General features: G+C 34.9%; 1 protein-coding gene across 1 annotated transcript; it reads left to right on the forward strand.

Moving 5' to 3' along the window:
• The first annotated feature begins 658 nt into the window (after nt 1-658).
• TALDO1 (Transaldolase) lies at nt 659-18,912 on the forward strand. Its single transcript, XM_035733931.2, has 8 exons — nt 659-745; nt 3,428-3,511; nt 3,578-3,701; nt 3,740-3,847; nt 3,917-4,109; nt 6,650-6,823; nt 17,187-17,325; nt 18,085-18,912. The coding sequence occupies exons 2-8, from the start codon at nt 3,445-3,447 to the stop codon at nt 18,261-18,263; spliced, it is 984 nt and encodes a 327-aa protein (XP_035590257.1). The 5' UTR covers nt 659-745; nt 3,428-3,444; the 3' UTR covers nt 18,264-18,912.
• The last annotated feature ends 4,741 nt before the right edge of the window (nt 18,913-23,653 follow it).

Consider the following 23,653-nt stretch of genomic DNA (forward strand, 5'->3'; position numbering starts at 1 on the left):
GATTGGATGGCTACAATGGCGATTTTGCTTTTACTAATAACTATAAATACCTGAAACTTTTAAACCACATTCGGCAATGTTTAAAATAGCATTCCTCTTACTTGTCTTCTGTCTTCTCGTTTGCGACTTGAGGAGTTCTAGAGTTCCAATGCTCAAGAATTTAACTTCTAGATATGACAAGACATGTTACTGAAAATCACGCACTCAGCATTGACTTATCAAACTCAGTGTCCTCCTCTTTTATATCTGATAAGTCATTCTTATACCTTTAACAGCACATCATAAACCATTTCATTACTTTAGTATTCGTAAATCGCTTTATTTTTACACATTCGTTCAAACATAATTTGGTGAATCGACCGTTTGTTCTTCTTCCGAAATTTTGACTCTTATGTCATCACTTCGCTGCACATAATTAGAAAATTTTTGTTTTATGTGGTGTCTGACAGTCGTAACAACCCTACTTTTCTGGAATAAACAATTAGTTGTGACAAAATTATGTGAACTTACAAAAAACAATTGAGTTTGCTGGGAATGGGTAAGTTTTTCTTCTTAGCTACGTTGCTGGACAATGGAAAAATCCGGAATAAATTTTTTGCACGATGATAAGTGTGCATATATATTGGATATTAAATTGCTTAAAATACTTCATTCACATTTTCTATTTAACACATGCTCACAATTCGATTTCTTCAAGGTCAACCGGTCGGAAATACTTCCCAAAGTACTCGTTTCTGCCCATTGTGTATGTCATACTGATATGATGATACTATGACAACATGGTGAAAAGAAATTTACAATACTTACACAATATTTTTATATGGTTAAGCGAAAGCTTCTATTCCGTCCACAATCATTTGAACCATTTGAATAGTTCATAGAGCCTAGATTTGTAAACTTTTATGGTGAAAAGATGTTATAACACAACCATATATGGTTGCTAAATATATAAGCTATCAAATCTCGCAAAATGAAGTAGAAATTGACGGCTAGTGTCTTGGAGAGTCACGTTATTAGGGTCCTGCAACACTATTTAGGCGCGAAAATACACTTCGTATTCCACAACACGTTATTATAACGTGACCATAAAGTAGATTCAACATGTAGCGTTAATCCGTGTGTTTTACCAGTCATCTGCCCGTACAGCTTGTCTCATTTAGTCGCTTAATCTTCTCTTTATTCACTGTCCCACACATTGAGTTCTACGTCGCAGTACTTCAGCATAATGTGAGATTTGCAAATGTTGGATTGGCGAACTTATACATCATTATGTGAAAAAGATTTTGTCCTGTTGTTTGTTTGTTCCTAACCAATATTGGTTCTAGAAGTGTTGACTAAAACTGTCTGTTTACAGTGATTTAGTCATTACCTACGTTAAGCTTGTAAGTTGTAATATGTCAGGAATATGCGTACAATTGTTGATCAGTATAAAGTTAACATTTCTATTTTCGACGGTTTGACGTTTAGATACGTTGCCAACGTATGTTAGGAAAATGATCAGTGTTATCATTTCTTAGTTCATTACTTTCTACTAACCACTCAATTTTTCGACATGTACTATTAGTGTCTCTTTAACATCCTATTCATATTTAGTGTGTGGGCCGTTTGGATAAACTGGTTTGAGTAACCAAAGTACTCATGCTTATATTTTTCACTTTCATTTCGTTCGAGACGTTCTTGAATGCTGTCTTCAATTAGGTATGATAGTTGTTTAAATTTCTCATGGATTATTTTTACGATGAACCACGTACACCTTGAACATTATGGGATTTTCTTTTTAGTTTCTCTAAAAACATATAAGCTCAGTTCAAATATCAGGGAGGTCATATTTACTAGTTTTTGGTAGTATTGCTTTCTTTGAGCTAGATGGTTTAACTAGTTGACTTTCGTTATTTTGGATTGTTTTAGCACTAAAACCATTTTGACTAGTCTTCACAGGTTTTAATACTTACTATCTTCTCTCTAACCGGTTTGTTCGATTAAACTGACTTACTTGTCTTGATTTGATTAATCTGATTTAAATCAATGCTGATTGCAGATTGACATAGATCCCATGCGTTTTGGAATTTCTTGTTATTCTTGAATTCTCTATATAGAGTCTTTAGATTTTTACAATCAAGTTTGTATCTGTAGTTGTATGCATACATTGCTGTAAGGGATCACGTATCTGCCTTCACTGTTAGTGCGTTCGTTTATGTATGAGAAAAGTGGAAGTCCATTTTGTATAGTGTAGCACATCTTGCAATTGATGTACCTTATTTTCTGTTCCTTTCTCTTTCGTATTTCTGTCTGCATAAGATAAAGTTTAGTGATTGTATTACTGCATGAGTATTTATCATGTACAACATTGGTTTGTCATTTGATTTCCAAAAGTGCTTTCGTAACAGTATGTCATTTTTCTAGACATCTTTTGGTAAAGTTGTGCGACTAGCCATTTTTGTAGGCTGTAGACATAAAAGGTGGTGAGACTATGATTTATAGACAACCTGTTATCCATGTTGAAATAATCTTGAGATCCAACCATTCACTAAAGTCAGAAGAGGGTTATGTATTATTGTGAGGAAACTGGGTTAGGATTCGGAGTTGGAAAATACGGTTAGTAATTTGAGTTAAGGTTTTCACGAACTGAGATCAGCTATAATGCGGGATACTGTCTAACCATATAGTTGATTGATTCTTGCGCCAAAATCCAAGACTTGCTAACTTAAATCTGACTGGTTCATGCATACATTATAATCGCGCTTAAGACAACATTTTGTATTTTGTATTAGCAGTGTTTTGATGAATTTAGACTCATCTTACTTGTTTCTTTAGTCGCTATCAACGTAGAGCTTGGGATAGATGTGTATTACCCCAAGTCGCCATACAGCAACATCACAAGTTTAAAACAACAAGATGGATTGCAAAACATATCGAAATAATGTAGTTTCAATGATAATGGAAAAGAATAAATATTGATAAATCGTTTCGAAAAGGCAGTGGAAAGTAGTGTATGGAGGAATATTAGGATTCAAGATCGAGATGTGAGTACATCGGCTCCATTGTGACTGATTCTAACCCAAGTTACACAACTGCAGCCAATAATCGTGGTTACGACACAGACCACAACCACATTCCACATCTAACAGCATGGCTCATACCAATAGCCAGTGACTTCGTGGACCAATACCATGCTCTCGTTCAATCACTCCTAGCTTCCTCCTGACCTACTTCTACACCAAAAAGCATTACCCATTGAGTTAGATGGTTTCTAAAAATGCGTAACATTTTGTATTCAATGTGGTTATCGCTGTCGTATCGTTTGATGGTGTAATACAGTTTTAATAACCTGACCAAAAGTACCACTTAAAATATTTATTTCATTTTTGTTTTCGTTTGCATCAGCTTGTAACTCTGTTTTCTTTTCGTTTTTTCCCAAATCTTTCAGTCCCTTCTTAAACTACTATGTCATCAACATTGGATCATTTGAAAAAACATACTATTATTGTAGCGGACACTGGAGATTTTAATTGTATGTAATCAATTTTATGATTTAACAAAACAACTCTCATTTCCACTTTATTATTATTATTTACAGCTATTAAAAAGTATTTACCAATTGATTCAACAACAAATCCATCTCTAATATTATCTGCATGCAAATTACCACAATATTCACACTTGTTAGATTCTGCTATTCAATATGCTAAAAAAGAAAGACAGTATGTTTATTTTCTGAAAAGATAACAACCGTTTTTAGGACATTAAATGAACAAATTGAATTAGCACTAGAAAGAATATTTGTATTATTCGGTTGTGAAATATTGAAAATTGTACCAGGACGTGTATCTACTGAAGTGGATGCTCGGTAACAAAACAACAATAACAATAATAATACTTATTTTATTTATTCTTATCTTCTCTTATCTTTTTATAGTTATTCATTCAATGTACAAAAGCAAATAGAAATAGCATGTCGTCTCATTTCAATGTATGAAGAATTAGGATTTTCTAAAGAACGTATACTTATTAAATTAAGTTCTACATGGGAAGGTATAAAAGCTGCAAAAATATTAGAATCACAATATGGTATTCATTGTAATTTAACATTAATGTTTTCATTTTATCAGGTAATTAAAACAAAATCATGGTATGACTTTAAAGTTATGCTTATTTTGTTGTAGCATTTTTATTTGTAAAATATTTTACAGATTCTTTTATGAATTGATATTTTTACGTTTTTATTCATGAGGAAGTGACTTTTGTTTCTACTCTCTGCTCAAGAATATGTTCTATTCAGGTCTCTTTAACCAGTTTCTGCTTGAGTTTGGGAAACCGGACAGTATCCAAGCTTTCACATATATCGAATGATTTATGTGATGCTTATCTATTTGATGCATCCTTGTACCAATGTTTATGTGTTTAAATAAATAAGTAACCAGTTACAGATATGTTTATTAAATGATTCGGTTGACGTGATATATTAATGGTTTTGTGAAACTTATTCGATTGAGATGGTTTAGATGTGTTACATATTTTCAACCATTGACTCCCGTAATGCATAATATATGATGGAATAGAGATAGATTGGAAGAAAATCAAATTCGGTCGAAGAAAAACTTTTTATCAGTCTATGAAGTCATTCATCAATAAATTCGAACTATCTAATCTAGATTTGCTTGATAACCGCAGTCAGTGGGGGGGGGAACGTTGCGTAATACGTTTAGTAAACAATCATGATGATATATACATTCACTCTTTATTTGACCGTTTGTCTTAAGCATTAAGTATTGTTTTTTTTGTTCAACAAATTAATCTTGTCTTTTTGATGCATATCACTCACTACTTAATGGTTCTCATTGTTGTTAATATCACTTATTCCGACATGTACGGTATTCATTTCACTAATTTGATTTCGTTATGCTAATATGGTATAACGGACTGAGTGTTATGATGAAAATAAACATTCAAAAAGAACGCACAGCAATTCAAACAAATAGGAGAAAAACAAAAAAATTCGGTGTTGAATGTTATACTTAGAAATAATGTGTATTTATGGATAGTCTTCTGGAAATCCTAGACTTGGATGTTACGTCAATCGGAAATTGTCAAAAAGATTTACTTGCTGTGTAATACGTATATATGTGTTGAATGTATGCTCATAACCACTGAATGACTTATAGTATTTAAAAGTAATTAGATTTATACATCGTAGGCTACGTGGGGTGTTAATCATTGATGTTCATAATAAAAAAATAGTAAGTCATTACATGTGTGAGAATGTCAATAAAATTCTGGGAAACAAGACGATCTGTTTATAATTTTATTTATCAGGGTATGAAGAAGGATTCACTGCATTATACTTCTGTACATATTAATCAGTTTGAAAACGTTTAATGATATAACAGTTTCTCTATAAATCATAGTAAAAGCCAAGTAATTTCACTACTGACAATTTTAACTTTCCAAATATACAGTTTAGTAAAAGCATGTTCGAAAGTTTGTATAAATAAACCTTTCTTGTGGTTCTTTTCACATATCTGTCATAAGTGTAATTAATAGTGACTCTGAAAAAGTGTTATCTACTGAAATTTATTAATTCGTTACATTTGCAAATTCAATCCTTATCTGACGGAGATAATTATCCACTTCCGATAATAGATGAAGGGTTGTGCAAGATCATAGATCGATAATACCGTTGGATGTCGATTTAATGGTCTAGAAGTTAGGCATTTACGTGTGAGACCAAAGTTCCTGGGTTCAATTCCACGTGCAGGATCGTAAATCCCCACTTTTGAGGCATCCTATACTAGAACGATACGGCCATTCAATACTTCCAGGTTTTCAATGGTGGTTTAACTTAGATAAATTTATAAATTCAACTGTTGAAATCCTAACATGTCTGAATATTTATTATTTAAAACATTCATACTAATTATTTGTTTATGATACATAAACTGATCATAAAAATGCATTCAAAAAATATCTTTGGCTAGTACAAAAATTATGTTACTGGTCAACAAAAGGTTTGTGCTCAAATTTTCTGAATCTGAGATCGAAACATCGTCTACACATATATGTATGCATACTTGTATCGAGATGTATATATACATAATTAGGTATCAGTTTGTAGTGTCTAGTATTATATCCAACGGACATGGTTTATTCTAACTTCCGGAAAGATCGATTTATTCATTCATGTCAATTCACATTTCCGATTCTGTTAATTATTCACTTATTAACTTTGACTGCTAGTATAGGAGGGTATATGTGTAAACTGCTTATCCTATTTATCACATGTCTCTAGCTTACTTTCTTCGGACTATAAATATTGAGTCACGCTCACTCACCTTCTTCGCTTTTGCGTATCTTATTCTGAACATCTGTCTAGATAAACGAATGCTTGAAATAAATTTCTCCGAGACAACCCATTTTTGACTTCTTATTACCACCGTCATACATAGGGTTAGTCTAGGATTAAATGGAAGATTTATATTCATAACATATTTATACATTCATCCAAATTGGAGTTAGATCAGCTGATCACAAAAGGATCATTGGTGTTCTTTGTTTTCCTTTCGAGAGTGTTCCTTTTTTATTTAACTCATATATTTTGATAAATATATTGAAATAATTCATTTTTAAATGTATATTACTTTAAATTTAATAGGCTATAGCTTGTGCTCAAGCTAATGTTACATTAATTTCACCATTTGTTGGACGTGTACTAGATTGGTATATAACTAAATATGGTAAAAAAGAATATACTAGACATAATGATCCTGGTGTTAATTTGGTTACTCGTATTTATAATTACTATAAATTTCATGGTTATAAAACACAGGTGAGTTAATGAATTCCTTATTTTAAAATAATTATAAATATATATACAGACTAAGATGTTTTTTTTGAGCTAGTGAAGCTGTTCGATTCCTTAAAAATGATGTAGACAAATTGGGACTCGAACTTATAACTTACTAATCAAGGGTTAGATAAAGTTGTTGTGTAAAGCATTTTGTTCAAACTAAAGATAATGAAATCTCAGCACGGGTACAGAAGGCTCGACTAACTTTTGCCAACTTGCGTTATTCATGGCGTAGGCGAGATATCCGTCTATCAACCAAAGGACGTGTTTACTGCGCAACAGTTCGTTCCGTCCTACTTTATGGCTGTGAAACATGGCCGGTAAGAGTAGAGGATATTCGTAGGTTACTAGTATTTGATCATAGGTGTCTTTGAAACATTGCTCGTATATCCTGGGACCATCGAGTAAGTAATGCAGTTGTTAGGAAACGGGTACTAAGTAAGGATGGGAAATCAGTTAATGAAGTAGTGAAACTTCATCAGTAGAGATGTCTGGGACACGTGTTACGTATGCCCAACGACCGACTGCCTCGACGTGCGATGTTCCATGGTGTAGGATTAGGTTTGAAGAAAGGTAGGGGCGGCCAGATCAAAACATGGCACAAATCCATGACTGACAAATGAACTGAGCCATGTTGGTAGGTGTAGACTACCTGGTTGGGGACCGCGAGATGATAGCAACCGATGGTTAGAGACCCTGAATGACATGGCTCAAAATCGTTTGCAATGGCGCAGGTGCATCCATTCTTTGTGTTCTCCCAAATTCTAATCTTCTGAATTCTTCACGTCCCTGTTTTCCTCTTCACAAATTTATTTCACTGTATTATACTCCTTAAATAACATCTTCAAGCCCTAATTTTTTCGATTGCTGCTTATACTCTTACTACCTCTACCACTACGGAATTTGAGTGGACAACTGCATCTCTGTGCTAACGTGGTGTAGCAACTCGAACTGATGTACGTACGTACGAAGTTCTACGTTGTTACTGACCGACTTAGATTGATCTCTAAAGCTTGTTAGGTTCGTGTTAAAATATGATGATCTTGAATTTAGTTTGATTTCAAACTGAAAACCAGTAGATGTTCAGTTGTACCCCAGAAATAATATAAAAAGTAGAAAGTCTTGAAAACAATGGAATAAAATATAATAATACAGTGTTTGACACGAACGACCGTTGGAAGTGTCATCACCCTTTGATATGAAGACCTTTCAACTTTCAGGGCAGAGTTTAAATGGTTTAAATGATCTCTGGTTGGAGTTTTATAGCAAGATTCTTTTTTACGAGATGTCACTAACCGCATGCATAACCCTCCTCTTTTACTTGAGGCAGAATGAACGGCACATGTTCCATTTTATTTACATTTGCGCCAACTAAACAAAACCTATGGGATTCAGCTTAATCGTGAAGCACTAATTTGGTGCAATGGACTATGAGCCACATTGTTTTTGTAGGAGGAATGGCCAAATAGAAATAAGTGTAATGTACTTTTAATCTGAGTTCTGTTGAGTGGAAGCTAAGTGCCTAACTTAACTTGTGTTGTAGAAAACGTTATTATTCGTTTTCTGTTAAGAGATTTCTTTATTTTAAATAACAAATTTCGTTTCAACCTGACATCAAGAGAAGTAAACATTAAAATCCCATTAACACTTGATAGGTGTTTGATCGTAATTGGTTACTTGTCTTCAGTGTACACTCATAACGCATTCTCAATGTAGAACTTAGGATTTCCATATATCACAACAAGCACAATACCATTCAAACCACTGAAGTAAAACTCAAAGTTACATGTTTTTGAAGTTATTCATCTTTTTTTGCAGCATTTAATGCATTCGGTTTTTTTAATTGTTTGTTTTATTTTGTTATTCCACACCCCTGACTTTTTATCATAACCGTTGAGAACCAGAAAACACTTTGCAGATGCTTCATCCCTAATATGTGACTTATCAATGGGGACTTACAACCAGCTGTCAAACTTAAGGTCTTCAAACCTCATTTCAATCACTTAACATCTAGACTACTGAATATAACACCCGCCGGTTTGCATTTCCAATCTTAATCAATTCGTGATTTTACACAACTACAATTGGTTACCAGTGATAACAATTGTCTCACGGCTTCTGGCTAGAATTACAAAAATTACCTATAAAAATTAGTCACGACTTATTTATTTATTCATTTAAACAGATTAAGATTGATACAACGAGGCACCAAGTATATATGCGCTACACAAATCATTCGATTTGTGTGAGGGCTAGGATGCTCCCCGGGTGCCCAAACCGAAGCAGGTGGTTTTCTTAGGGGGTCACAGCCCGAACTTTTGACCTAGAGGTCTAATCCACAAGATAGTGTGGCAACGTTAGGAAATGCAGTCTAATGGTAGGCGATGACCAACAATAGGTTCATACCTTCTCTGTTCCTTCAGGATCTTGGAGCATATGTCCACCATTGGTTTGGAATCTCCGTATCCATCAACCCGGTTAAAGCACCGCACAATCACTTTCCGTCCTTTCAATTCCGTAAACATCAGCCCCACCGCGAAAAGGCGATGAGTAGGACTTCCCTGACAGTGTCTGTATACACGTGGTCACGTGAGAGCACTTTGAAGGGGTGAGAGGACTTTCTCCACCCTCGACTGTACCAGGCATTTGTGTGTGAGTCACTACTAATGAACATAGGATTGATTTGTTTTTATTATGATAAGCTTTAAAGACTGGTATAGTTTTACATCATAGACTAACTTTGACTAACTAATGACTTCTTAATTAACATTAAGATTTAATTGGTTTATTTGAAGAAAATATAATAAATGGTACAATTTCTAATTAGGTTATGGTTATGCAATCCATAAATTCAATCAATTATATTATGCATCTACAATTCGTTTAGGTTAGTTCATGTTAGCTTAATACACTTGCTATATATATAGTTATAGTAATAATAACTTTATTACTAGTAATCGATTACTTATCAGTAATATGTGCTAGTTATCCTTTTCTTTCGTTTATATTCAATATTTTGGCACCATAATCTAATCAATATTGTGTTTTACTTCGGTCAATATATCAGTTATGAATGTTATCATTGTTTAATTAATTAATATCTATTTGTGATACATTTCTTAGCTTCATATTTTTGTGTCAAGTATTTTCTATGTATTCAAAAGTATGTGAATCCAAAATGTATCAAATAATCAGTTTCAGTGATAACTTCTTCGATCTATACAATTAGCAATCTTATGGAGATTAGTTTACTTTGTAGGTTATATTTGTTACAGATTGATCTTAGTTAAAGCTCAGTTGAAAAACAAGGAGTACATGATAGCTGTTTCTTTCTAATATAAATCTCTTTAACAATGCTCACTTAATACCCCGCCATGAACTAAACCTTACTTACTTAAACCTGTTACTCCTCGTGGGCGAGCATAGGCCGCTCACCAGCATTCTCCATCTAACCCTGTCCTGGGTGATCCTTTCCAGCTCTTTCTAGTTGTTATTCATCCCTTTCATATCTGATTCTATATCCCGACGTAATGTGTTCTTTGGCCTTCTTCTTTTCCGCTTCCTTTCAGGATTTCAAGTTAGGGCCTGCGTCGTGATACATTTTAATGATTTCCGTAATATATGTCCTATCCACTTCCATCGTCTTTTCTTAATTTCCTCTTCGACCGGAAGCTAGTTTGTTCTCTCCTATAGAAGGTTTTTGCTGATGGTATCCGGCCAATGTATGTTGAGTATCTTGTGAACTGAACCTAGAACACTTGATTCTTTCAGCTCACATTTAACCATTAAAACAACTGAGTTGGCTTACGATCACTAGAGTAGAACAGCTGTCCAGTCAGTCAGTAACAACGTAGAACTTCGTACGTACGTACATCAGTTCGAGTTGCCACACCACATTAGAACAGAGATGCAGTTGTCGATTCAAATCCTATAGTGGTAGAGGCGGTCAGCGTATAAGCATTAATCGGAAAGATTAGGGTTTGTAGATGTTATTTAAAGAGTATAATACAGTGAAATAAATTTGGAAAGAGTAAAAATAAAAGGACATGAAGAATTCAGAACAAAAGAATTTGGGAGAACACAAAGAGTGGATGCACCTGTGCTGTCCAGTGATTTTTGGTTTTCAACTGAAGTCAATCTATAATGAACACAGCTTACAAATTACTGTATTACGTTAGACAACAACGTATGTATGTAAGCATTTAAATCAAACTAACTAGCGTTATCCTTCGAAAATCTCAAATTTCATGTTGATTAAATCTTAAATACTAACAAAATAAAGTAATTGGTAAAGTTCATATAGGGTCATACACAAAAAGGTAAGAAATATCATATCCTTTAAGATTAGACTAAGAATCGATCATTTTTATTATGGAATATAGCAAATAAATAAGATTGCATGTATCTTCTTTGTATGCATATCTAAGGTTTCTTCGAGTTGACAACCATTTTTTTTTCGCTATTTAGAGTTAGGGTAATCGTAAGCTATTTGAGAATCTGCTGAATAAGCCTCTTCATTTTTTGGTATTGCTCAATTGCTCAATTCTTCCTAGAAAAAGTGGATGTTAATACTTTTTTCCAATGTTTCGCGTAACGTTTTGCTCCTTTCCGAATAATTTCCAACATTTTCAGTCTGCTAATTATTAAGTCATGCATATACTGATTTGTAGCATTTTAAGTTGTTTTACTTCAATGTCACTTTTATCTTTCAACTCATCGTGTTACTGTTGTATCGTAAACAGGTGGCGCTATCGAGTGCTCAATAGAGCCGTTTTTTAAGAGATGACTTCTCGAATCGATCTAAGCCAGACCGCCATTGAAAAACTGGAAGCATTGGACAACCGTTCTAGTGTAGGGTGCCTCAGAAGTGCGGATCCACGATCTCGCACGTGGAACTCGGACCTAGAACCTTCGGTCTCGCACGTGAACGCTTAACCTCTAGACCACTGAATCGGAGATTATTATGTTTTTGATTGGGATCATGAACCAATTGATGTTAAACCATCATTGAAAACGTGGAAGCACTAGATGGCCATTTCGTCCTATTGTGGGACTTCTCAGCAGTGCGCATTCACGATCCCACCCTCTGGATTCGAACCCAGGACCTTCGGGTTCATGCTCAAACACTTAATCTTTGTTTAAATATTCTACTATTCTTTTTGTTTAATTTTCTGAAAAAGATTTTACACCTTAAATAACATAGTCCTTATATAGATGTATAATTGTCACTTCATCATTGGAAACATAAAGTTCATCAACGAAGAGATCTATTTTCAAGAAATCCTGTTTTCAAACTGAACAATCAATCTATATATTTGTATGAAATTTCTTAGATATTCATTCCATATGGACAATATGACTAATGAATAAACGTGCTGATGTAGTAAAATTTATTTATTTATTTTAACACGTAGATATTGGTACAAGGATGCACCAAATACATATGCCCCACACAGATCTCATTTGATATGTGTGAGGGCTGTGATACTGCCAGGGTGCCCAAACCAAATCAGGTGGTTTTCTTAATCGGTCACACCCGGAGCCTTCGACCTGAAGGTCTGGTCCACAAGGCAGTGGAGCATCGTAAGGAGATGCATTCCCATGGTAGCCGGTGACCAACGATTGTTTTATACACCATTTGTCCCTTCAGGATACTGGAGCCCATGTGCACCATTGGTTTGGAATCAGGGTTTTCCAACTGCCCTAGGTGGACTCTCCATATCCACCAACCCGGCTAAAGCGCCGGACATTCGCTTTTCGTCCTCTCAATTTTGTAAATAACAGTAATGCCACGAGAAGGCAGTGAGTAGGACTTCCCTGGCAGAGGCTATAAAGGGTTGTAATAACGGATTACGTAATAACTATAGTAATAATAAAAAATATGAAGTTAAATAATAGTTTAAAGCGATTGTAAGTATAAGAGATATTTCTTTTGCACGCACAGTTTTGGCTTCATCTCATGAATGATAAAGGCTTCTATCGTTTTAATGGGTTGGATACGAAAAAATCTAGATAGATTTTGACAAGTTATGTAAATAACTTTTTAAATTAACCAGTGGATCAATGGAGTCAATCAGCTACAACGTAGGACCAAGCACATATATATTCATCAGTCCAAGTTGCTATACCTCATTAGCAAAGCAAGATGAATACCAAATTCATAAAAACAGTTACATCAATGATAGTGGAGTGATTGAAATTGATAGAATATTTAACGATAGAACTTCTTCAGTGGTCTTGAGTGCTGTTAAGAGGTAGGTATGAGGGCCGATGCATATATGTGTATGGTCCTACGTTGTAGCTGACTGACTAATAGAACTTCTAACTGTTTTCCTTTAACCCTTGTATAGAATTGTTTGAAACGATACAATATTAAATATAGAAAATGTGTTTAAATAATTTCAGCGATTGAAATTCAATTAATTTCAACGCTTTGTTTCACAATCATATCAGAACTATTTCAGGTATATTATAATTGTAATCAACATTACCAAAGAATGTTTCTAAGGTATACACAATAAGATCTCATCAAAATTTTGTTCATTTTTGGTATAAAAAGGTCAAGAGACAATCTGTTGTTTGTATAATATTACTATTAAAGATAATGAATATCTTTAATTTAATACCCCCAAATGTCCTGGTACGGCCAAGAGTGGGGAGAGTCAGCTCTCACTTTCGAAGTGCTTTCAAAAGGCCACGTGTATACAGCCGCTACCAGGAACGTCCTACTGACTGCCTTCTCGTGATGGGGTTGTTGTTTACAAAATTGATAGGACGGAAAGCGAATGTCTGGTGCTTTAACCAGGTTGGTGGATATGGAGGGTCCACCTAGGGGAGCTGGAAAACACTGATCCCAAACTAATGGTGTACATGGGCGCCAGGATCCTATGAGAACAAATGGCGTATGAACATATTTTTGGTCATCGGCTACAATGGGACTGTATCTCCTTACGTTGCTCCATTGTGTTGTGGATTGAAGCTTTAGGTCAAAGGCTGTGCGTTTGGCCCCCTATGAAAACCGCTTGCTTCGGCTTGGGTACCTGGGATGTCTCACAGCCTTCACATAAATCGAATGAGTTACGTGGTGCATATCTGTTTGGTGCCTTCTTTTATCAATGTTTATGTGTTTAAATAAACAATAATAATAAATAGTGGTTGTTTGGATCTTCCCATTAATGTTCAGGATTGCAATCGATCAGTCTTTTTGATGTATGTACATTCTGTGCTGATTGCCTCGATATTGCCGGTAAGCTACAAGCATATGGATGGTGAATAGCAGTAAAATCAGCGACGTGCGTTTCGTTGTATTTTGAACTAGTCGGCTTGATGTACGTGCATCTCAGACTTGATGTTCACTCTAGGACTTAATGTCAGTACATTTAGCTTTCAATAAAATCGCTATATCCACTTATCTACTGAGTCTAGATAGACATTGATTTGTGCAATGGGGTGAATTTCTAGTAGTGAATATCGACTCTGGAATGCAGGCACATCAAAAACAACCTTATCATTATTACTTTAGTCTTAGTTATTAAAAGGTAGAAAAAAAGCATATAACATAATTAAGCAAATTCGTTGAAAATGTTGTTCCATCATGGGGACACTTAACAAGACCTTCAACTATTGTTTCCTTAGACGTCGAATGTTGCCTAGAGCATGAATAGATTAACGAAACTCAAAACTACAATATTAATCCATAAGATTGTTGACTCTCGAACTAATCGTATAGAAAGATATCGATTATTTAATTACGGTTGTTAAGCAATGTTAAACGATCTAATATCGGTTATTATGGCATACATGTATTTACTTTTTTTTAAATCTTCTATTCATATTACATACATATTGTCTCATCTTACTATTCATCATTATTATTATTACAATTTTGTTTTTATCTTGTCTTGATTGCATCATATGACAACTTAGTTTAATGCATATTTATACTACTTATAAGTTGTCTATTGTTTAAGACATTACGTAGTAACTATTCAATGTTCAGTTAATGTAAGAATGTTGTTTTTTTTTTGCTTCTTTAAATGACCTAAACATTTATTCAATATAATAACTGAATATGTATTATTATTATTGTTGTTATTCCTTAGAAGTCACTTTTAATTCTTATTGAATAATATATCGAGTTAAAATGGTTATTTTGACATGAACAAATCATATCAGTCAATAGTCGGTCAGTCAGCTACAATATAGAACTAGGCACACATTTATGCATTGATTCAAATTGTCGCACTTCATTAGTACAACTAAATGAACACTGAATTCATAGAAGTAGTTACTTCTTTAATGATAGTACTATATATGAGAAAGAATATGTATTAACATTTTAGTTGATTTATAAGATGATCATTGTTTGCCTGGTTAATTTGAATGACTTATAGTCTATATGAAGTATTTATGTTTTATCCACAGCAACAGTTGTTATTTTGTCTTCATATTGTTGCTGTTGTCGTTGTCGTCATCGTTTTTTTCCTCTCTGATGACTTTTACGTCAATTCATTTGATGTTTCTTGTAGTCATTATTATCACTACCAAATGTACATATAAAACATGCTGATACTACCTTTCTATAATAAATCTTTCTAAAGTTGTATAATCAATGGTATTAGTGCAGAACAAAACAAAACAAAACAAACAAAAATAGAAAAAAAAAGAAACGTGTATATGAATTAAACTATTCCATTCTGTGTAAAACTTTACAAAAATCTTTTCAATACAAAGTAGTTTCATATCGAACGGGTTTTTGTAGATGTTGTAGTAATTTCAATGGTTAAGATCATGAGTCAATTGGATGCCAACTCAGTGATCTAGTGGTTAAACGCTCGCGTGCAATACTGATATATCCTGGATTTGAATCTCGTGAGGCGTGATCGTGAATGTGCACTGTCACTGAGGCGTCCTACAATAGGGCGAAACGACCGTCCAGTGTTTCCAGGTTATCTATGGTGATCTAGCTTCAATTGATTCATAATCTCAACCATTGTAATTACAAAATAGTTTGTTTTGATATTTAATATCCAATAATGTTCATGATTATTATTATTATTACCACTTATTAGTGATCAGTTAGTGAGTGATCATTCTAGCAATAATAATTCCAACAGTGTGACATTAAGTAATGTGCCTTTGAACACGCTACCTCACTCCCACCGATCCACAACAAGCGGAAGGTTATTTCCTTTAAGATTGTAGACAGCACTAATATTATGTTAGGTAGGGTTGACATGCTTGATTTCCACGCAGTTCATTATGTGACAAATGTTTTCTAATGTAACAATGTTTAGCAGCTAAATTATGTTACTTACTTACTTACGCCTGTTACTCCTCGTGAAGGAGCATAGGCCGCTCACCAGCAGTCTCCATCCAACCCTGTCCTGGGCAATCCTTTCCAGCTCCTTCCAGTTGTTATTTATCTTTTTCATATCTGCTTCTATTATCCGACGCAATGTGTTCTTTGGCCTTCCTCTTTTTCGCTTCCCTTCAGGGTTCCAAGTTAGGGCTTGCCTCGTGGTGCAGTTTGACGATTTGCGTAATTTATGTCCTATCTATTTCCATCGTCTTTTCCTAATTTCTTCAGCTGGAAGTTGGTTTGTTCTCTCCCACAGTAGGCTGTTGCTGATGGTATCCGGCCAATGGATGTTGAGTATCTTGCGTAGACAGCTATTTATAAATACTTGTACTTTCTTGGTTGTGGTTGTTGTAGTTCTCCAAGTTTCAGCTCCATACAGTAGAACTGCCTTTACGTTCGTATTGAAGATTCTCACTTTGATATTGGTTGAAAGTTGTTATGAGTTCCATATGTTCTTCAATTGTAGGAATGCGACCCTTGCTTTGCCGATCCTCGCCTTTACGTCTGCATCTGAACCTCCTTGTTCATCGATGATGCTTCCTAGGTATGTGAAGGACTCTACATCTTCCAGAGTTTTGCCATCAAGGGTGATTGGGTTGCTGTTCTCCGCTTACCAGAAAAATAATCCAAACCTAAATTATGTATATTTCCTAAACTCTACATCTATACAAACTCAATACCATGCTGATAGACTCTAATAGTTCAAAAGAGTATTCTTTTTACAATCGATTAATCACTGAGTGGTAATCAATATCATGTATATGTGGTCCTTCTTAGTGCAGATCGAATCCTATCGACCAAGTTGCATTGTGGCTACCAGTCTAGGTGACTCGACATTCAGTGTACTATATTGAGATAAGATGATGGTTGGAGTTAGTCAACAGGATTATTCTTTTGTCGCATCTATATACATATTTTTATTTTATTCTGAATACAGTTTTTTTTCTAAATATTATTATTGCTTCTTAATGTTTGTTTTAGATAATGGGTGCTTCATTTAGAAATGTTGAACAAATCCTTGGTTTAGTTGGATGTGATTTGTTAACAATATCACCTAGTCTTTTAGAAGAATTAAGTAAAATGTCAGAAGTGCCCAGTTTATGCTTGACTGTAGAAAAAGGTAAATAAATTTATTCTGTTTTCTTAGTTATGGAACAAAACTGTGTTCAACTTCTGTTTTGATAGCCATATAATATCTTTAATTGTTTCATTTGGATACTATGTTGTTCTTTTTCAAGCTAAACTGATAAGTTAGTCGTATTAATAATTTATACAAGTCACTTGATTTGTGTGTGGGCTATAATGCTTCCCGGGTGTCCAAACCGAAGCAGGTAGTTTTCTTAGGGTACTATACCCGGAGCCTTTGACCTAAAAGTCTAATCCACAAGGTAATGGAGCAACATAAGGAGATGCAGTCCCATCGTAGCCGATGACCAACAATATGTTCATACGACATTTGTTCACTTAGGATCCTGGAGCCCATGTGCACCATTGATTTGGAATGAGGGTTTTCCAACTCTCGTACGTGGATCATCTATATCCAACAACCCGGTTAAACCACCGGATATTCGCTTTTCGTCCTCTGAATTTCGTAAACATCAGCCTTGCCGTGAAAGGCGTTAAGTAGGAATTCACTTGAAGTGGTTGTATATACGTGACCATGTGTGAGCATTTTGAGAGGGAGAGCTGACTCTTCCCACTCTCGGTCGTAACATGGAATTTAGGGGCTTAACAAATAACTACACACTGATGGAATTTTTTTATGCATTATTTCTGTGTTATTCACTTACGTAAATTGATGAATTATGATTCTTTCTTCTTTTCTTTTTATTGTGACCACCACCAACAACAACAATAAAACACACTCACACACATCCAGCTCAAACATCTTATGATCATTCTTATCAATCAGATGAATTATTAACAGAAGAAGAATTTCGTTGGCAAATGAATGAAGATGAAATGGCTAATGATAAATTAACTGATGGTATAAGACGTTTTACTAATGATGCATTAATATTAAAAGATTTAATTAAAACACGTATGGAACAACAATAATAATAATAATAATCATAGAGATAATAATCTAATAATAGATCATAGATGAATTCAATTCAATTCTAATGTATTCTATACGTGATCATTTTCAATCCGGCTTACTTAACATTCATTTAAATGAGAAATCATTTATATCTTTTCAATTCAATATACATTGATCAGCATGATTTACGCATATTAGTATTAAGTATTTTGATTAAAATTCATTTATTTCCAATGATTACATTCTTATTTATTATGTAACATTGTTATGAAATGGATTTAAGTTTAAGTTATTTCAATAGTTGATATTATGAATCAATTGAAGTGAGACTACCATGGAAAACTTGGAAACACTGGATGTCCGTCCTCAGTGGCAATACGCATCCGCTATCCCGCCACGTGAGATTCGAACCCAGAACCTATCAGTCTCGCGTGCTAGCGCTTAACCACTGAGCTGAAATCCAAATGTGTTAATGTCTGACTCCAACTAATCCACGAAATTGAGCGACACATTTATTTATTTGAACACATAGGTATTGGTACAAGGGGAACCGAACACATTTGCGCCGCACAAGTCACCTGATTTGTGTATGAGGTGTGATACTAGCCGGGTGCCCCAACCGAATCAGGTGGGTTTCTTAATCGGCCACACTCGCAGCATTCGACCTAAAGGTCTAATCCACAAGGCAGTGGAGCAAAGCTAGGAGATGCAGTGACATGGTAGTCGGTGACTAGCAATTAGTTCATACGCCATTTTTTCCCTCAGGACACTGGAGCCCATATGCACTATTTGTTTGGAATGAGGGCTTTTCAACTCCTCTAGGTTGATCCTCCATATCCACCAACCCTGTTAAAGCTCCGTACATTCACTTTCCGTCCTCTTAATTCCGTAGACATCGGCCCCACCGCGAGAAGGCAGTGAGTAGAACTTCTCTGTCAGTGGTTATATGCACGTGGCCATCTGAGAGCATTTCAAGAATGAGGAAGCTGACTCTCCCTACCCTCGGTCGTATCAGGACTTTTGCGGGCACATTGAAAAAACCGGTTCTCGTCTTTATACTGTATAGTTAAACTTGTACCATGGTCCTGATAACCCTTAATCCAGAGATGAAACTACTGAACTGATAGAAAAGTGTGAGTTTTTCCGTGTTGCGGCTGGTAATGATACTAGGCGAAATACTTTGAAATTACCGAATTGCGCGACATACGCGCGATTTAAGAATTCAAAATGGTGATTATAAAAGATTATCCTATTGGTTGAATTTTTGGGAGTAATCAGTCAGTCAGTAACAACGTAGAACTTCGTACGTACGTACATCAATTCGAGTTGCCATACCACATTAGCACAGAGATGCAGTTGTTGATTCAAATCCTATAGTGGTAGAAGTAATAAAAGTATAAGCAGTAATCGAAAAGATTAGGGTTTGGAGATGTTATTTAAAGAGTATAGTCCAGTGAAATAAATTTGGGAAGAGAAAAAAAGAGATAAGGAGGAATCAGGAGATTGGAATTTGGAAGAACACAAAGAGTGGATGCACATGCGCCCACCATTGCAAACGATTTTGAGCCATGTCATACAGGGTCTCTAACCATCGGTTGCTATCATCTCGCGGTCTCCAATCAGGTAGTCTACACCTACCAACATGACTCAGTCCATTTGTCAGTGACTTCATGGACTTGAATTCAGTAATAATCCTCCTTATTAACCATTGCGCCAAAGTATCAAGCTAATGTTTATTACATAACCAATTCATGGAGTATATACTATTAGTGCTTATTAGAAAGACAATGAACCATCCGATTCAGTAAGCGAAATACCTTCAAAGTAATTAAACTATCTACATACAATTACTATGACCCTTATCCATCATTGTGAAAATAAGTTACACTTTGTCCTACTTACACAATATTATAACATACATTACAATATTACATGTAATATATAAGTAAAGTATGGTACTTTAATTGACAACTTACGACCGATAACAAATGGTTAAAATTAAAAACAGTCGATCATTTAAATGATGAGACTATCATTGATGAACGATCTTTGAGTGACGTTTAAATAACCCCGAAAATATCCACCTATTTGCCAAGTCTAATTGAGAGTTATAAACCTGTGTGAGAAATTAGAATATTTTGAACATTCTATTTTAGCGGCATCTATAGAGCTTCATAGGATTGGATGTAGGATAAGAAGATGAAGATACAGACTGTTAGTTTATATCCAATTATGGCAAAGGACTGAACCATTACCAAGTTACTGTGAATGTGATGTTTAGAAATTTGAAGACAGATGACTTTCGAAAAGATCGAGTTATTGTCTGTTGATATTCTGAACCACATATACAGTTGACTTCCGAGGGATGGAAACATCTTGATAAATTTTTCATTTTGATATTACATGATCGACGATAGTCTGTGGAAGAACCTTAACTTACGTTTATACTAATTAGTATGCATAACCAAGGCATTCTTAATGTCATGAAAAGACCAATGTCCACTTAGTGAATCCAAACAAAATCTATCTCAATTCAGGTTTTAGTAGAATTTGATTAACATCTAGTCAATTAACCTTAATGGATACTTGATCAATAGGATTAAGTTCACAACTTTGGGCTAGTTTGTTCAATGATCGATCAGTTAAGTCATCATGAAATGATTTTCAATCATTTGGTTTTTTTTACGTAATTACGTTACGTTGAGACTATAATCGATGGACAACCATTGAGTGACACTAAACTGACCTTGAGAGTGTCCACCTAATAACTGGGACTAAATTAGGGTTATAAACTAATGTGAGGAATTATAATCTACAATTGATGATTATGATTAGGAATTAGATTTAGGGAGTTTTCATCAGATACAATGCCAAAACCCTGTTTATCCAAATAGGTGAATGAATTTCGCGCCAAAATCCTTGATCTTTTATCTTATACATCATTGGTTCGTTTTGTAAATTATAGTCTCGCCATTGGGTATATGCATATAATTGATCATTCCATTGAAAACATTTTTGACACTAAAATAACATGGGAATTTCTTTTTTTTTTAAAATAAAATATGAACAACTGTTATAGGTAGTCATTTAAAAAGGTGATCGTTTTGATATAGTTAATAAGTTTATGTCATAAGTGTTTTGGAATTCTTGTCCAGTAAAAAAAGAAGTACATGACAACAATGTACGATATTGACTTTAGTTATAGATATAAATATAACCATTGTTAAGTCTTGCTGATTTGGACGCTATATTTGTTCCTAAGCTATTCTGATACCCGCACTCTAGAACTATACAGCGACCTGAACACCAGTAAGAAGACGCAAAGTATGAAACACTTTATTCCGGGGTTCGTTTTTGTACAGAAAACATGGGTATTTATAGATGTTAACGTTTGTTAAATCAACATCATATTTCCGCCAATCCGTTAACGACATTATGCTACTAACCAATGGTAGCACCCAATGTTGAAATTCTAGAATGCTCCATCATGCTCCGATTGGCTAGGACTCTTCGGCTCCTTTTGGGCCTCTGGAGGCTCCGTTGGAGTTCTCCGAAAGCCGACTCAACAACCATTTTGATTTTTACTAAACAAATTGAATCGACTGAAGATGTTCCTTCATGTTGGCTCAATACCAATGTATATTTTCAGTTTAAGGCTGTAGAGATTGTTGAATTATGTTATAACAATGAACCAATCTATGTTAGAACATCAATAAGCATGGAAGTACTGGATTTCTTGAAGTTAGTCACTAACGCCGTTGGGTTAAATTAGTGATGAAGCCAAAATAATTTGGATGACATTTTCGTCATCACTAAAAAGGACTATCTGGAAAACATTTACAATCTGATAATATTGACAATTGACTAGGAGTCAAACAACAAATTATTAATTTTGAATGTATTGATCTGTGGAACTGTTACAGGAAAAGTGGAAACTCAAGTATGTTGGAAGCCAATCGATAAAAATCAAATTCTCAATTACAGTAGCTGTAATGCAATAAGTCACAAAACGAAATGCTTACAAGTTTTATTCAAGAGTGTGATAACACACTATAGAACACTTGCATTGCGTAAAGATGAAAAATACCTTCGAAAGAATGAACTTCCATGTAGCATAATCAAAAAATGTCAACATAAACCATTAAGAGAAACGAAATTAAGTACGAGAACAAACATAAAAGACTCATCAAAAATTGCAACGAGATTATTGAAGCCGTTTGGCATAAGTGTAGCACACAAACTGGCAAAATCACTCTGGTAAATCCTATGCAAACCTGTAGTGTCTACTACTATGTCAAGCACACAGAGATTATTATACCTTCTGAACAGACCGATCTTCACATTATTGCAAGCTACATTTTGACCTTGTCGCTTTTTTGATTATTAACTCAGATCGCATGTATGCTAAGTACTCACCCTATTCATCATGTATCTGTAACGTATTTTTGTTTGACTATAAATAAGTAAGTAGAAAAACACTATGTTTGAGTGTTATTAAGGATAAAAAATTTCATACTAGTAGAATATAAACTGGAAGAAGCTCACGGTAATTTAGAATATTTTCCAAGGTTCTTATGATTAAACAGTTACTGATTTTTCACCTGAGCGGTCTCTAGTTGCATTAAGTTTTACTAAGTCATAGTCCAAGGTAATTTTAACGCTCAATATGTGCAACACAATCAATAGTTGTGAAGATCAAAAGAAAACTCAAGAAACATAGTCATTTGATGGTGTAGGGCCAGTGAAATGTCACTGAGCCCTAGCCAAATCATCCGGCAGTTGGATCACTGAATGTCGAACAGATCATCGCTCCCTGCCAAGGTCATGTACAAGCAACGCGCATTAGTTAATCATACGCCATGGACTGGCCCATGCGGCAGTGGTCTTACTTTCGCCTGTATCTACCTTAACTAATATATTTCTGTAATAACGTCCTTTGTGTTGTACAGTCTTCAAAGCATCTATAGTACCTTGTTACGTCAATGGGGGTAGTCCACGTAAGGTGCTGACCACGAGGTGTGACTTCGACGTTAGTTGGTTCGTCACACTATTCACGTCTAACTCGAGTCGGCCTCCAATCATTTCGACATAGATCATCTACGTTGGTGATCTACAATGGAATATGAGGCATATAACAAAAGAAGTCGAATAAAGCACTGTTTGGACTGCTACATGTCAAATTACAGAGAAGTCGAATAATATCAGTTTATGATGGGTCTATTAGGTGCCAGTTGGTTAATTGTTGGATAAACGGTCGTCAAATGCAGCTTGGATTAGGTAAGCTCCATCGGGCATGTGGGAAACTCTGAATCGGTCCATAAATCAGTCTGTGGAAGGATTAAATTGGGCCGAACACATACATTTTAGAGGGTTATTTTAGATTATTTTATTTGAAAATCACGGTTTA

The sequence above is a fragment of the Schistosoma haematobium genome, chromosome 5, assembly GCF_000699445.3.
Source record: "Schistosoma haematobium chromosome 5, whole genome shotgun sequence".
Lineage (NCBI taxonomy): Eukaryota > Metazoa > Platyhelminthes > Trematoda > Strigeidida > Schistosomatidae > Schistosoma > Schistosoma haematobium.

Bases quoted from the DNA above. Each gene is read 5' to 3' on its own strand.
- TALDO1 (XM_035733931.2), top strand. From the start codon at position 3,445: ATGTCATCAACATTGGATCATTTGAAAAAACATACTATTATTGTAGCG. The intron at 4,110-6,649 runs GTAATTAAAACA...TAAATTTAATAG, and splicing joins TAATGTTTTCATTTTATCAG to GCTATAGCTTGTGCTCAAGC. The intron at 17,326-18,084 runs GTAAATAAATTT...ACACACATCCAG, and splicing joins ATGCTTGACTGTAGAAAAAG to CTCAAACATCTTATGATCAT.